Source organism: Geotrypetes seraphini, chromosome 1 (genome assembly GCF_902459505.1).
Source record: "Geotrypetes seraphini chromosome 1, aGeoSer1.1, whole genome shotgun sequence".
NCBI classification, from domain to species: Eukaryota; Metazoa; Chordata; class Amphibia; order Gymnophiona; family Dermophiidae; genus Geotrypetes; species Geotrypetes seraphini.
Genome location: NC_047084.1, coordinates 509,380,713 through 509,396,040, shown reverse-complemented (window position 1 = coordinate 509,396,040; position 15,328 = coordinate 509,380,713). Strand labels below are relative to the sequence as shown.

The 15,328-nt window shown below is 45.5% G+C and overlaps 1 protein-coding gene across 9 annotated transcripts in view; it reads right to left on the bottom strand.

The window, feature by feature from the left end:
- Positions 1 to 15,328, bottom strand: part of LOC117352220 (spindle assembly abnormal protein 6 homolog) — a 180,770-nt gene that overhangs the window by 120,266 nt on the left and 45,176 nt on the right. For 8 of the 9 annotated variants that reach the window (XR_004537632.1, XM_033928535.1, XM_033928519.1 and 5 more), the window contains 4 exons: positions 12,732 to 12,792; positions 11,296 to 11,375; positions 10,036 to 10,140; positions 4,445 to 4,616 (listed from right to left, as the gene is read on the bottom strand). Coding sequence is in view for 8 of the 9 variants with exons in the window: in XM_033928535.1 (XP_033784426.1) it covers positions 4,445 to 4,616; positions 10,036 to 10,140; positions 11,296 to 11,375; positions 12,732 to 12,792 (418 nt within the window). In the remaining variant the exon portion in view is untranslated. Of the gene's footprint in view, positions 1 to 4,444; positions 4,617 to 10,035; positions 10,141 to 11,282; positions 11,376 to 12,731; positions 12,793 to 15,328 lie in introns of those variants that run through there. The other variant, XM_033928577.1, reaches the window with a different exon arrangement.

Below are 15,328 nucleotides of genomic sequence, written 5' to 3'. Positions count from 1 at the left end.
CGCAGCTTTTGGAGGCTCAGCAGGATTTGAATGAGCTCTTACATCGGGGAGCGCTGAGATCACGGGATCACTATAAATTCCAACTCTTTCGGTTTGCCAATAAGAGTAGCCGGCTGTTGGCTCGGTTGGCCCGTTCTCATCGGGGGGCGTCCGGTGTGGCGGCGTTGAGAGACTCGGGAGGGGTTCTACACCATAAGCCTGGAGATGTTAGTCGAATTTTACGTGATTTTTTTGCCGCTTTGTATGATTCGCCTGACCCGGACCTCCTTGATGGTAAGGTCTATTTGGATAGTTTGGATTTGCCCCGCCTCTCGACTTTTGACTCTGATATGTTGGACTGTCCTCTTACTGCTGAGGAGGTGGAGAGTGTGATTCATGCGTGCCCGTTGGGCAAGGCGCCGGGGCCCGATGGTTTTCGAGGGGAGTTTTATAAGTTGCTCGCTTCCGAGATTGCCCCGATTTTGTCGGAGATTTTTAATTTGAGCGTTGCTAAAGGTTTTTTGCCTCGTTATTTGAATCTTGCGCAGATTATCGTTCTTCCCAAGCCGGATCGGGATCCGGTTTTGCCGGAATCCTATAGACCCATTTCCTTGCTGAATTTTGAGACGAAATTGATGGCTAAAGTGCTGGCTAATCGTTTGGCCCGGGTGTTGCCTTCGTTGGTGTCTGACCAGCAGGTGGGCTTTGTACGTGCTCGACCGGTGTCTAAAAATATTCGTCGTATTCTGTTGGCTTTGGAGAAGGCTGGTGTGGAGGGCACCCCCGCCCTACTTGTTAGTTTTGATGCTGAAAAGGCCTTTGATCGAGTGGGGTGGGGGTTCCTCTTTGCTGTGCTTCGTGCGTACGGGTTTGGCCCTTTCTTTTTCAATGCTCTCCAAGCGCTATATAGTGATCCAGCGGCACAGATCTCGGTGAACGGGGACCTTTCGGCCTCCTTTCCGATTCGGAGGGGTACCCGCCAGGGCTGCCCTTTATCGCCCTTGCTTTTTGCTCTTTATTTGGATCCGTTGATTCGGGAGCTGCAAGCTAATGTGGACATCTGTGGCCTTCATTTGGGTGCCACTCATTTTAAGGTGGCAGCTTTTGCTGATGATCTTTTGGTTTTTTTGTCTGATCCACACCGCTCCTTGTCTACTCTCTTGGAGAGTGTTCGGGAATTTGGGGACTTTTCTGGGTTTGCATTGAATCTGACTAAATCTGAGGCATTGGCCTCTTCGGCGGGGCTCCGGGCGTCTTGGGGAGGGACTTTTCCTTTGAAATGGGCTGATTCTTCCTTCCGCTATTTGGGAATTCGGCTTTCTATGGATGTGCGGGAACTTTACCGGTTGAACGTTACGCGTCTCTTGTCTTCTATGGGATCGGTTCTGGCTGCTTGGCGGGAGTTGCCGCTCTCCTTGATGGGAAGAGTGCATCTCTTTCGGATGGTGCTCTTTCCTCGATGGTTGTACGTCCTGCAGACGCTTCCCTTGTGTCTTTTGCAGCGGGACATACGGACTTTTTACTCTTTGCTTTCGAGGTTCTGTTGGGGAGGCCGCAAGCCTAAGCTACGGTGGCGCTTTATGGTGGGTTCGTGGGACCGGGGTGGCTTTGGGGTGCCGAATCTTAGGTTGTATAACTGGGCTTGTCTATTGCGGCATATTCGAGATTGGACTTTGGGTACCGCTCTGTATACGGACATCTCCTTCGAGCGCGATTATTTTTATCCTACCCACCTTGTGTCTCTTTTGCACGCACGGTTGGTGGAGGTACCTGCTCCTGGTAGACGTAGTGTCTTGTTTCGCCCCCTTTGGGAGGTGTGGCGGCGGATTCTTCCCATGTGGCATCAGGACTCGCGGGTTAGTGTGTTGTTGCCCCTGGCCGGTAATCTTTCTTTCCCTCCGGGATTCGGGCCTTCAGTTTTCGGAAGATGGCGGGCTAAGGGCTGTGAATACCTCTTTCAGGTTCTGCGGGAAGACGGGGAGCTGCAATCCTGCGCAGACTTGCGACAGGGGGGTCTTCCTTCTCAAGGGCTTGATTTCGCGCATTGTCAGCTGCGTCACTATGTGCGCTCGCTTCCTAGAGATTCTCTCTCTTTGTCCTTTGGGCTACGGTTTAGAGCTTTTTTGGAGGGGGGGGAGGATCCGGAGCCTCAGATTTCGGTTTCTTTTTTTCACAGGCGGCTTGTAGCCCTGGAGCCTCCCCATGACTTTTCCTTGGTTTTGGAGGCTTGGCGGAGGGATGTGGGGCGGGAGCTTAAGGCAGATTGGTTGCTCCACGCTATACGCCGGATTCCGGCCCTAGTCTCAAATGCTGAGCTGCGAGAGTGCCATTACAGGACCTTGCTGCGGGCCTATACCTCCCAGAGCCGGGCCTTCTATATGGGCTGTGTGGATACCCAGGTTTGTCTCACCTGTAACACTGAAGTGAACTCTTATTTTCATGGCTTTTGGAGTTGTGAGAGTATACAGGGTTTCTGGGGGGCTCTGGCCTCCTTCCTGCAGGATCTCCTTCAGGTTCCTGTTCCTCTTTCTATTTTCCACATGTTGTTTGCTTACTTCCCTGCATTTTCTGCTTTTTCTTCCGCTGAAAAGTTGTTCTTGAGTAAATGTTATATTATAGGGAAGAAGTGTATCTTGAACCATTGGCTGGCCGATGTTCCTCCCTCCTTCTGGTATTGGAGGAACAAACTACATGAGCTGATGTGTTGGGAGGCCCGGCTGGCTCGTTCCTCCCGCCGAAAGAGTAGTGACTTTATTCGTACTTGGCTTCCATACTTGGACAGTTTGCCGCCAAGAAGTCGTAGTCGAATTGTAAATGGGTTGCAATTATACTCTGCTCCACCTGTCTGACCTGGGATTCTTTCTGTTGGGGCTGGGGGGTGGCGGGGTTTGGGGGGAAGGGGGGGGTATGGGTTTGAGGGGGGGTGTTTGGGTTTCTTTGTTCCCTGAGAGGACATCAGAGTCCAGTCCTCTTTGGGGGGGAGGTGACCTCCTTTGACTTTTCTTGTAACTGTTACAATCCTTTTCTGTATTCTGTGGTTGTGAGTTGTTATTCTATTTACCAATAAAAAAGAGTTTCATAATAATAATAAGAAGTAACCACATGCTGTGATAGGGGGGTCCCATGTTAATGCACTGATTTAACAGAGTAGCGAGTAAGTGGTAGTACAGAAAGTGGGGTACTAAGTCAGAAAATTATGTGCTGTAGAGACAGGTAAACCGTGGGGTAATGACTAAACAAGTTAAGACTAGGCTGTTAAATACAAGCTGTAGTAACAGAATAACAGTGATATGCAGTTGTGATATGAAGTTGTTACCTGACTTGGAGGTCGACAGGAGTTCAGGTGGTCTTGTCTATGGGGCGCAGGCGTTTCACACAGGCGCTCCACAAAGGCGCTCACTAAGGCGCAGGCGCATTTGTCGTGTGCTTTCGTCAGCGCGCCGAACGGCAGCGCGCCGTTGGCGCTGGGCCTTTTATCAGTGTGTCCTCCGGCTGGATCGGGGGGGGGGGGGGCGGAGCAGGGCTCCCACGCTGGTCCCGATCTGGCTGGTTTCAGTGAAGAGGTGCAGGCGCTGGGCCTTTTATCAGTGTGTCCTCCGGCTGGATCGGGGGGGGAAGGAGCAGGGCTCCCACGCTGGTCCCGATCTGGCTGGTTTCAGTGAAGAGGTGCAGGCGCTGGGCCTTTTATCAGTGTGTCCTCCGGCTGGATCGGGGGGGGGGGGGGCGGAGCAGGGCTCCCACCCTGGTCCCGATCTGGCTGGTTTCAGTGAAGAGGTGCAGGCGCTGGGCCTTTTATCAGTGTGGCCTCCGGCTGGATCGGGGGGGCGGAGCAGGGCTCCCACGCTGGTCCCGATCTGGCTGGTTTCAGTGAAGAGGTGCAGGCGCTGGGCCTTTTATCAGTGTGTCCTCCGGCTGGATCGGGGGGGGCGGAGCAGGGCTCCCACACTGGTCCCGATCTGGCTGGTTTCAGTGAAGAGGTGCAGGCGCTGGGCCTTTTATCAGTGTGTCCTCCGGCTGGATCGGGGGGGGGGCGGAGCAGGGCTCCCACGCTGGTCCCGATCTGGCTGGTTTCAGTGAAGAGGTGCAGGCGCTGGGCCTTTTATCAGTGTGTCCTCCGGCTGGATCGGGGGGGGGGGGGGGGTGGAGCAGGGCTCCCACGCTGGTCCCGATCTGGCTGGTTTCAGTGAAGAGGTGCAGGCGCTGGGCCTTTTATCAGTGTGTCCTCCGGCTGGATCGGGGGGGGGGGGGGGGGCGGAGCAGGGCTCCCACGCTGGTCCCAATCTGGCCTAAGTCACGTATGCAATATTTATTGAATATGAGGAACAATATAGAATGCAGTTTATTTAAATACATATCATCATCTTTTATACACTATCCTACAAATAGCACACAGTCATATCTTCCACAGTTTCTCTCACTTTTTATGCACTCTAGAAACAGTAAAGAAAAGAGAACAAGGTCAAACCTTTAAATTCTGAATGCACGCAGCGAGGTATTTCTTGATATCACCATCAGTGGCTGCCAAAAGCTTTAGCGAGAGGTGATTGAGGTGTTTGAAGGGATTTGTTTCAATTATGTTTAAGCTGGAAGGCATGTGGTCCAGGGCACTAGCCGAAGTTACAAGCTGAAGCAAAAATCTGTGAAATACCATAAAAGCAAATCAGATTATCTAGGCCTCAAGTGATGCCACTCTTGTGTTTTGTTTTGCTTTTCTCTGTAAAATGGCCATTCCCATTGTACATGTCAGTGACAAGTATTGCCCAAGAGGAAAAAAAAAAAATTCATGGTACCAGTCAGGGTTTTTTGTTGCGACGAAGTCAAGTTGAAGCCCTTTATTAGGTCTGCCAGATCAGTGAACCTATGAAACAGAAGGTTTTTGGGGCAACTCCCTATTTGTACAGCAATTTCCCAATTGACATATGACAGGTGGTGAATTATGGGATGTTTTAGAAAAGGCTTAAAATTTTGCTTTTCTCTGCCTTAGCAAGATATACTACTTATTTGATGCTGATGTTAAATTTAGCAAATGTTAGAATAGGTTACTTGTATGTCATTATTGATTTTATATACCACATATAAGTGGCAGTTCTAAATGTGTAAAACTTACTTTTGGGCATTGAAATGCAGGATGCTGAATGCAAATTCTCAAATGTCATATAGTGCCCAGATTCCATTAAAGAATAGAGGCATAAGTCGGAGCCAAAATGTTAGCATGCAAATGTTATCACTTATACCATGTAAACGACAGGTGTAAATGTTAGCATGTAAATGTTACAAGTTTCAAGTTTCAAGTTTAATAATAATTTGATTAATAGCTTAATCTAAATTCTAAGCGATGTACATACTGATAAAATTACAATGTAAGGGGGGTAATACAGTAAATAAGACTAACAAGACTATTGACAAATTTAACAAGACTAGGAACATAGGGAAGAGATGGGAAAAAGTTACAATTTGTGTAGGAATTGAAGAAACAAGTAAGGTAAACACGTAAGGAAAGGGGAGTAAAAAAAAAAAAAAATATTAAGATTATTTCAATAAAATTGTAAAAAGAAAAATAAATTAGTTCAAAGACTAAAAGGTTGGGGTGGAAGAGCCTCTTATGATTAGTTTATGAAGGCATCTTTAAAGAGAAAAGTCTTCAGTTTACTTTTAAATTTTTCTATATTAGTTTCTTCCCTTAGATGGCTAGGGAGGGAATTCCAGGTTTGGGGAGCTGTAACTGAAAAGATCAACTGTCGTCGAGTATTTATAATTTTAAGGGAGGGGATAGTTAGCAAATGCTGTTCAGCGGATCTTAAAGTTCTTTTGGTGGTGTAAGGGATTAGTAACTTGTAGATAAAAGCTGGGGTTTTAGAAAGAAGAGATTTAAATGTAAGTAAGCATATTTTATATATTATTCGATGTGCAACTGGAAGCCAGTGGGCTTCCTTAAGGAGGGGTGTAACGTGATCGAACTTCTTAGCTTTAAAAATGAGCTTAACGGATGTATTTTGGATGATCTGTAGACGTTTTATTTCTTTTTGCGCTATTCCGTTGAACAACGCATTACAATAGTCTATTACCCTTTAGTGTGTAACTTATAGCATGGCAGGTGGGTTGGAGTGGTTTTTTCCAGAATGGCCATAATACTTTAAGCTGTCATAGCCAGATTTTACTATAGTAAAATCCAGACCTCTAGACCTGCCCCCAGGCTCGCCCAGTTCCTACTTATCCCCATCCCATTATGCCCCAGTCCCACCCCCAACCCTGCCCTAGCCAAGCCCCTCCCCTACGCTGCTTGCTCTCATTGGGCAGGAGGAAATCCATGGGCAGATTTCCTCCTGCCCGATGCAATTTAGAGGCAGCATTTCAAAACCCGGACAAAGTGCCAAGTTTTGAAAAGCTGTCCGGACCCCTGGACATGGGCTAGGTTTCACAGCTGCTGCATCAGGGAGTCAGAGAACAAAACATTCAAACAGATATTACTATGCATTCATGAACAAGTTTTTCAAGTGTAAAGACTTGAGTTCATGAATGCATAGGAGTAGCAATAAGTAGGGTGTGTAACAGTTTTGGATTTTAATCCATTTAATTGTAAATTGTTTAAAACCATAGGTCAAAATGGTATATACAAATTCCATGTTATAAAGCAAAATACCATTTCTTTTAGAACCCTAGAATAAAATCACGGATGCAATTTTACCTGGAAAATAATGCAAAAAGCAAGTGCAAATTTGTGCACATAATCATTCCTAGAAAATTTTTAAAAGGAAAAAGTTCCTTTTGAAAAAATGTAAAGTATATGAGTAAACAATAACTGAAGACTCTATAAGCAGATGCACAATTAGAAAGTTGTCCGTAATAAACTAGATTAATTTGGCATTTTTTATGCATATGGATATCTATTTGCTGGTTGCTACCATCCTATATAATAAAAGGCTAACTCGCACATGCGCATTCCTATCTGCGTGCTTCTATGATCAGTAGTTCCGTGGCCGCAGGAATGCGCATGCGCGAGTCCCCAGCCTTACTTTCCAGCACCTACCACTCACCGCCAGAGCTGGACTTCATGCTCTCTGTGTGCGACACTCCCTGCTCTCCAGCAATGGCATGGCAGTTTCCCCTAATTAAAAAAGAGACTACGGCGGTGCAGATAATGGGGGAAGCCGAAGAAGTCAGCTGTTTGCAACGGCCCCGCACTCACGGACTCGCTGGCTCCCTTGCTGGGGTTTTTCGCGGTGGTGGCTCCTCTTGCATCCGGCCCTGTGTACTTACTAGACATGAAGCAGACATGTCAAACTCTGGTCCATGGGCCAAATGTGGCTCACAGGGTACAAAAATTTGGCCCGCCAAACAATTCCTGCCATTGCCGAAATTTGGCCCACCGTTCCTTCCCTTCCTCCATCAGGTACAGTTCAGCTCCGCCTATGTTAAAAGGAGCTGCTTTGAAATTGGAGCCCTGCCGCCACCGTAACACGTTCCCTCTGCCGCGGTCACATATGTCAGAGAAGGGGCGGGACCAAGGCAGAGGGGAAAGTGCTACGGCAGTGGCAGGGCTCCGATTTTGACGCGGCTCCTTTTAATATTGGTGGAGCTGCACTGCACCTGATGGAGGGAGGGAAGGAAAGGTGGTTGTGCGCTGTTGAGCCCCTCTTTTCCCTCAGACCCTCTCCTAACTCACTATCTGCATTGTGGATGCTCCCTCCTGTCTCAGACCACTGGGGGGGAGGTGCCTGTCTTCAGCTGCCGGGATGGAGGGAGGGAAGAAGAAAGAAGGGGCCCTGGCAAGCTAGTTATCAAAAGCCAACCATAGCCTGGGACCCCTACATGATATGAATAATGACCAGACAACAAAAGGTAAGAAAAATAATTTTATTTTCTGTTTTGTGATTACAATATGTCAGATTTGAAATGTGTCTTGAGGAAGGCTGCCGCCGCGGCTTTGGATAGAGGGGTACCATTTTTGTTGGAGCCGGCCTTCGGAGCGGCTTGGGATGCGGGGACGGATGCAGGAGGGGCTGCCGTTGCGAAGGGCTTTGGTGGGGGAGCCAGCCAGACCGCGAGTGTGGGGCCGTTGTAAGCGCGGATTGGTCAAGGAGCCACCGCTGCCAAGGCTTTGAAATTGCTCTCCCACCGTCACTCCCTCCCGCCCCGGCTCTGCCTCTGCCCCTGCCCAGGTTCAAAAGCAGGAGAGGCGGTCATCTAGCACTCATTAATCTAACGGGCTTAAACACTAGTGTTAACATATTACTGCATGCTAACTTAGCAGTTTCTAGCGCGGGAACTGCACTGAATGGCCTGCGCTGCTCCCAATGTTCATAGGAACTCAATGAGCATCAAGAGCAATGCAGGCCATTCAGCGTGGCTCTCCATGCTAGAAATTGCTATCGCAGTTTTGTAAAAGGAGGTCTTAGTTGCTAGGATTCCCTGTAACTGGCTGGTAAATAATTTTTTTTTTTTTAAATAAGCCTATACAAGACATAGCCTTGCAAATAAACTTGAATTTAGGACTTACAATTTTATTTTCCTTTGTTTAAATTTCTTTATTGATTTTGCAATATCAAATACACAAAACATTCCAAGCAAAGACAGAAACTAATAACCAATATCTGATATTTGGTACCTAATCATGCACATTGCATATGGTATAAAAATACTAAAACAAAGAAAATAATACAAGCAATCCCTGGATTATGAACTTCGGACTCATACAAACAGGGGTCCTGCTTCTCCCGTCAGTATCCCAACACACCCTTCTCCCTCCTTCCTATGTCCCAATACGCCCCCCTCTCCCTCTCTCCCTTCATTCTATGTCCCAAGTTCATGTCTCCCTCCCGCAGGTGTTTACCTTCTTCTGGCCTGCTCCCTCCTCCTCCTTCCAACTGCACTCTTTTCTCTTCACAAAACTGCGGGCAGCATCTCCTACACATAACCTGCAGCTGACGCAAAGCCTTCTCTCTGACATCAGAAGGAAGCTCCTTCCAATGTCAGAGGGAAGGCTTCTTGTTCAGCCGCATGTAGGAGCCGCTGTCCGTAACTTTGTGAAAAAAGACAAGTGCAGCTGGAAGGAGGAGGAGGGAACCAGTCAGAAAAAGGTAAACACCCATGGGAGGGAGGATGAACTTGGGACACAGAAAGGAGGGAGAGGGGCACTTTGGGATAAGAGAGACAGGAGGTGTGTATGAGAGACAGGAGGTGTGTATGAGAGACAGAAGGAAGGGAGGGAACACAAACTTTGTACAAGGATGGAGGGGGCTTGAACTTGGGATATAGGATGGAAAAATTGATGGAGTGAGGAAAAAAGATGCTAAGGTGGTAGAGGAAATAAAAAGGGAGAATTGTTGAGTATGGGTGTCTGAGAGGGAAAGAGATGGTGCACTTGGGGAAATGAAGAAAGAGGAGAATTGTTGGGCATAGGGAGGGAGAGAGAATTATTGGACATGATAGTGGGAGAGGAGTGAGGTAGAGATGAATGGGGAAGGGAGAGGTGAGAGGGAGAAATGTTGAATGTGGTGGTAGAGAGAGAAAGGTGAGACAGATGGAAAGGGATGCAAGAGAGGCCTCAAGGAGGTGGAGAAGATAGAAAGAATACTAGGATCAGACTTTGGGTGGGCAAAAGAAGATTTTCCACTATTCTATGCTCAGAGGGAAGGCTTCTGAGTCAGCCACAGGCAACATGTAGGAAATATTACATAGTTTTGTGAAGAGAAACAAGATCCGAGTTACATACAAATTCAACTTAAGAATTATTTTAAAAATGGAACTCTTTTTAACCCAGGGACTGCCTGTAAAAAAAATATATATAAATAAAGAGAGAGAGAGAGAGCATAAATTCAAGGATTAATAAAGGAATAAGGGATGGACTGAACCCTTTCCTTGGTACTATCACAAAAACTAATCAAGGGATTCCAAACTGGAAAAATCAAACATATTTCTTTTTAATTTTGTTGAGCATCTATTGTAATATCATTAAAAGGACCTTAAAAAGGACCTTGCTGAATGTAAATTATACTTTAGACAAGTTTAGGAGTTACAATTTAATAAACTGTAAAACAGAAAAAAAGAATCCAATACCTTGGCACTTGTTTCTCTTTTTCCAGAATGCATTGGTCTAACAGATCAATGAATCTCTGTGGGAAAGCAGAAAACTCCACTAGCAGCCCTTGCTGGTTCTTTAGACTGAAATCAAATGGAGATGTAGGTTAATACTACTCTAATAATATCATAACATTGGCATTCCCTCTTTTCCTTGGCCAGACAAGAGAAACAAAGCAAGGACTTTTCATGTTACTCTATTAAAGAAATGACCTCCATTGACCATGGCGCTGATCCAGGAAGCTGACTTTGGACCCAAGGTTCCAAAATGGCCAGAACCCCTGCAAGTCCTCTTTGGAAACCAACTTTGAAGCTACCAAGAAAGTCAGTTTGGAGGAATTGGGCCACCAAAATGGGGATATGTTCTCTAGGACATCATGCCAGACACACCTTGCATCCCATGATATTATCACAGACCCAGGAGAGGTTATCCAAGCAACGCCCATACTGAATGCCAAAAGCTCATCAGCAAGCTGTGGCAAGGGAGAGTGCTGAGATACTAGGACTAGGGATTATAAAGGAATCCACAAGCAAATGGCCGCCCCCTACTGTGCTGGAGTCTAAATCAGATGGCAGCATCTACAGTAGCTCTCCATAGATTTTTGGAAGGTAAATGCCATTTCCAACCTTGAAGCTTACTCAGTGCCCAGAGTTTATGAACTTACTGAACAGCTGGACCTGATCAAGTTGAAAATAGACTTTTCGATGCCTTAAGGCCTGTTCCAGTTTGTGGTGCTACTTTTTGGCCTTCATGAGGCTCCAGTGACATGTCAACACTTCTTCAACCATGTGCTAAAACCACAGATGCCAATCTATATGATATTGTCATTTAAAGTAAAGCACATTTAAAGTAAGTGATTGTAAAGATGAGATATTTTTAGAATATTATTTTTCTTACACTATATTAGTCTAATAAAATTAAGTGGGTGGGTAAAGTTATGGTTCTATATACTAATTGTATAAAATGTTGCAATCTCTGTAATTTTCTGTATTCAATCAAATGTACTATACTGTTGTAGTTTATAAAATAATAAAATTAAAAAAAAAAAAAAAAAAAAAGAATAGTAATTCCAGAAGAGGTTTTGACTAAGTGGATCTCTAGTCTTTCAACCTAGCCAAATATAGCTACCAAAATCCCTTAATCAGGTAGGTACATGTTTTCTTTTTATTTGGGTGCAAATGAGGTATGGAAACATTTAAACCTTATAAAATAAAATGACTCTTACAGGCAAATTTTACCTCTGAAAGTCTTCCTCTCCAACAGTCAGATTATAAAGAAAAAATGGATCTGCATCATTTGAAAGGCATAGAGCTAGGTCCTGTCAAAACAAAACTTGGTCACTTCAAGGACAATGTATTAAGTCAATGCTTAAAAACAATTTTGTGATATATATATATATATATATATATATATATATATATATAAGTGTGTGTATATATATATAAGTGTATGTATATATATATATAAGTGTGTGTATATATATATATATATATATACACATATACATATACACACACATACATACACACACATACATATATATACATACATGTACTTTTTTCACCTCCCAAAAGGGGGGTGCACCCCCTCCCTCCCGGTACCCTTTAATAACATGGCCCGCCCACCAGCGCTTCCTTTTAAAACACCCACACCCGCAGTACCTTTTTAAACACCTCCTGAAGCCTGGTGGTCCAGCGGTGTATGGGCAAGCAAGAGCGCGCTGTCTGCGCTGCTACCTGGCCCACCCCGCTTTCTGAATAGCTGTGTCAGTTCTCGCAGGACTCGTGAGAACTGACTGTAGCCATTCAGAACGTGGGGCGGGCACAGGTAGCGCGCTGCTACTGGCCAATATACTGCGTATACCGGGAAAATTAAAGGGCTTGTTTTATTGTGAATATGTGACACCCACCCTTTCTGGAAGACCGCGGCCGTTGGATGTTGGAAACAGAGCCCGGATGAGCATGCGGCATGGAGCACACTGTGATAAGTCGGCTGCGTGTGCATGCTCATGGTTGCTCCACTGTCTGGAGGGGGCGGGCTCAGCACAAAGATGAAAGGTGGGGGCACAAAAACAGGGCTAGGTCAGTTCAGTGATAGGGTGAAGATGGCATAGTAAGGAGATAGGATGCTTCTGTTGTGTAGAGGACGTAACGAGGAATAGGGTAGCACAAGGAGAGGATGGTGATGGAGGGATTCAGGAAGGCAGTGGGGTGATGGAGTTGAAAGTACACGTTGAAGATGAGATGAAAGAAGATTAGTGCAACTGCAAGGAAGATGGGGAGGAGGTGCAGGGCGGTGGGACAGGGTGCAGAGCCTGGCAGGGAGTGAGGGAAGCTGGGTGCACAATTTGGTTCAGAATGGTTTTTTTTCTTGTTTTCCTATTCTAAATCTAAGGTGCATCTTATGGAGCGAAAAATACGGTGTATATGTATATATATATATATATATATATATATATATATATATATATATATATATATATATATATATATATATATAATTAATCATGAAGGGCTAGTACAATGGTTAAGGAACTGATTGCTGAAAATCAAAGAAACTTTAATTTTCTTCCACCCCTTATAAGGGTGATTAAAACCATTTTTTTATATCCATGATCATATGTATATTCATGTATGCTCTTAAAGGGAGAAAGTAATTATGCAAGATTACATACCTTTTTATGAATAGGGTTGGACGTTGTATGCATTTTAACAGTTAATCTGACATCAGCTCTCCTGAAAATAAACATTAGTAGGTGTATTACATAAAACAAATCCTCACAGTGAACTTGCATTGTAGGAAACAATTAGACAGTTGTTCCCAAATAAGGCTCCCAGGCACAGAAACAGAGAATATAATAGTAGATTTGGAATACAAGATTTATCAGGTTTTCATAATCTTCCTAGAACAGGGGTGTCCAATGTCGGTCCTCGAGGGCCGCAGTCCAATCGGATTTTCAGGATTTCCCCAATGAATATACATGAGGTCTATTTGCATGCACTGCTTTCATTGTATGCTAATAGATCTCATGCATATTCATTGGGGAAATCCTGAAAACCCGACTGGATTGCGGCCCTCGAGGACTGACATTGGACACCCCTGTCCTAGAACATGGGTGGGCAACTCCAGTCCTCGAGGGCCGGAATCCAGTCGGGTGTTCAGGATTTCCCCAATGAATATGCCTGAGATCTATTTGCATGCACTGCTATCAATGCATATTCATTGGGGAAATCCTGAAAACCGGACTGGATTCCGGCCCTTGAGGACCCGGAATTGCCCACCCCTGTCCTGACAAAGCCTAACCAATCCTTCAGATACTACCAAGACACTTTCCACTGGGGGGCCATTTATTTTGATATTCCCTGATGTTTCCTCTCCTAAAATCTTATTTGTCCCTGTTTTATCACTAATGTACCTTCTTTTACTGGGCATATAACTAGTATTTTAACTTCTAGTAATTCTCTAATGCTACTCTGATTAGCCATGTGAATCTGTACAGCATATTACCTAGCAGAAACATCTATCAAAAGGTCAGAAAGTTGAAAGAATGCAAAATTCACAAGTGGTTCCAGAGTTTTGCAAAGCACTATATAGGACAGCTCAAAACACTTATTGTTTGCATATGCTGTTTTACTACTAAGGGATCCTTTTATCAAGCCGCACTAGCTGGATTAGCGCGTCGGACATTTCATCACACGCTAACCCCCGCGGCCGGCTAAAAAATCTAATGCCTGCTCAATGCAGGTGTTAGCGGCTAGCGCAGCAGGCGGTTTAACGTGCGGTATTACGCATGTTAAACCCCAACTGCAGCTTGATAAAAGGACCCCTAAGTTGTGCTATTTAAATCAAGGTCCTCTTTTATGCAATGGAACCTACAGTAGTTACTAATTATTCAGGTTAGTGGTACAACAACATATTACAATGGTAACCAGTGTTAGTAACAATGGCCTGTTTGTGTTCTCCATTGCAGCTTTTCCTCTTCTGATATAAACCAACTTACACTTATCAACTTCTTTGCTCTTATGACAGCTGAGGAAACCAGTCTCTTAATTGCCACTATATTTTTTACTTTTCCAATAACAGGGAGACTGCACCAGTCCCAGTTTGCTGCTTCTGTAGGCAGGTACATGTACAGGGTGGTTATTGGAGGCTATTGCCTCTGCTTCCAACCTCTGGACCTTAGAGCACATGGTTGGTACATGAAATTCAAATGGATACCTAGCAATGCTTAATAAGTGCTTGGGATTCAGAATGTCCTCCATATACTTTTTATTTGCACACCCTATGAAAATTCCAAGATTAGGTACATAAGAACATAAGAACATAAGCAGTGCCTCCGCCGGGTCAGACCATAGGTCCATCCTGCCCAGTAGTCCGCTCCCGCGGTGGCCCAAACAGGTCACGACCTGTCTGTATCACCAGAAGGGCTCCCTTGCCACCTTGGTTTCTCATTTAAGTCCTGTCTTCCTATCGAAGTCCTAACCCTCCGGTCTTACACATGCACGACCTGGTTTGGTTTCTATACTCATTACCTGGTTAGCTTTCTATACTTGTGTTACATCCCAGCTCCTCCCTCAGTATCCCATGATCCCTTTATCCTTCAGGAATCAGGTAAGCAAGAAAGAATCCCGGGAGCGATTAGCGGATGGCAGGCATAAGGTGGGGGGGCTCCGGGGGGACTGAGGCAGGATGGGACAAAAGGGCCAGGTAGCGATAGGCAGAGGGGAGGGGCAGAGGGAGGAGCAGGAAACTTTAAAAGGACTCTCCCGACGCAGCCATTCCTTTTGCAGTGCGCCGGGGAATTTCCTCCTTCATGCAATTTTGCACAGAGAACCGGCATGAGATATCCTTTTCATCCCCCGAGCTTTTGCTTCGATACTTACTCCATTGCAGAGAGAGTGGAGCATCGGTATCCAGCTTGCGATCCCGCTTAGTGGGAATCGGTTTTGTGGCCAAGGCAATAGGCGTCAGGAATCCTGCCAATCACTTCGCTATACGTCAAATATTGAAAGGTTGGGCAATATGTTACTCGCAGTTGGAGGCATCTTTATTTAAGGCTGCATTCACCCTGGCCTTCTTTGGAGCCCTCAGGCTGGGCGAGCTGGTCCCTCCCAATACGCGACAGAAGACAGGGCTAATGATGGGCGATCTTGAATAGTAGCACGATACCTTGCATATACATATACGTAGGTCCAAGACAGACCAGATAGCAAGAGGGTGCAGAATTACTCTATGGACAATTCCGGGCAACGGCATGTGCCCTGTTAGAGT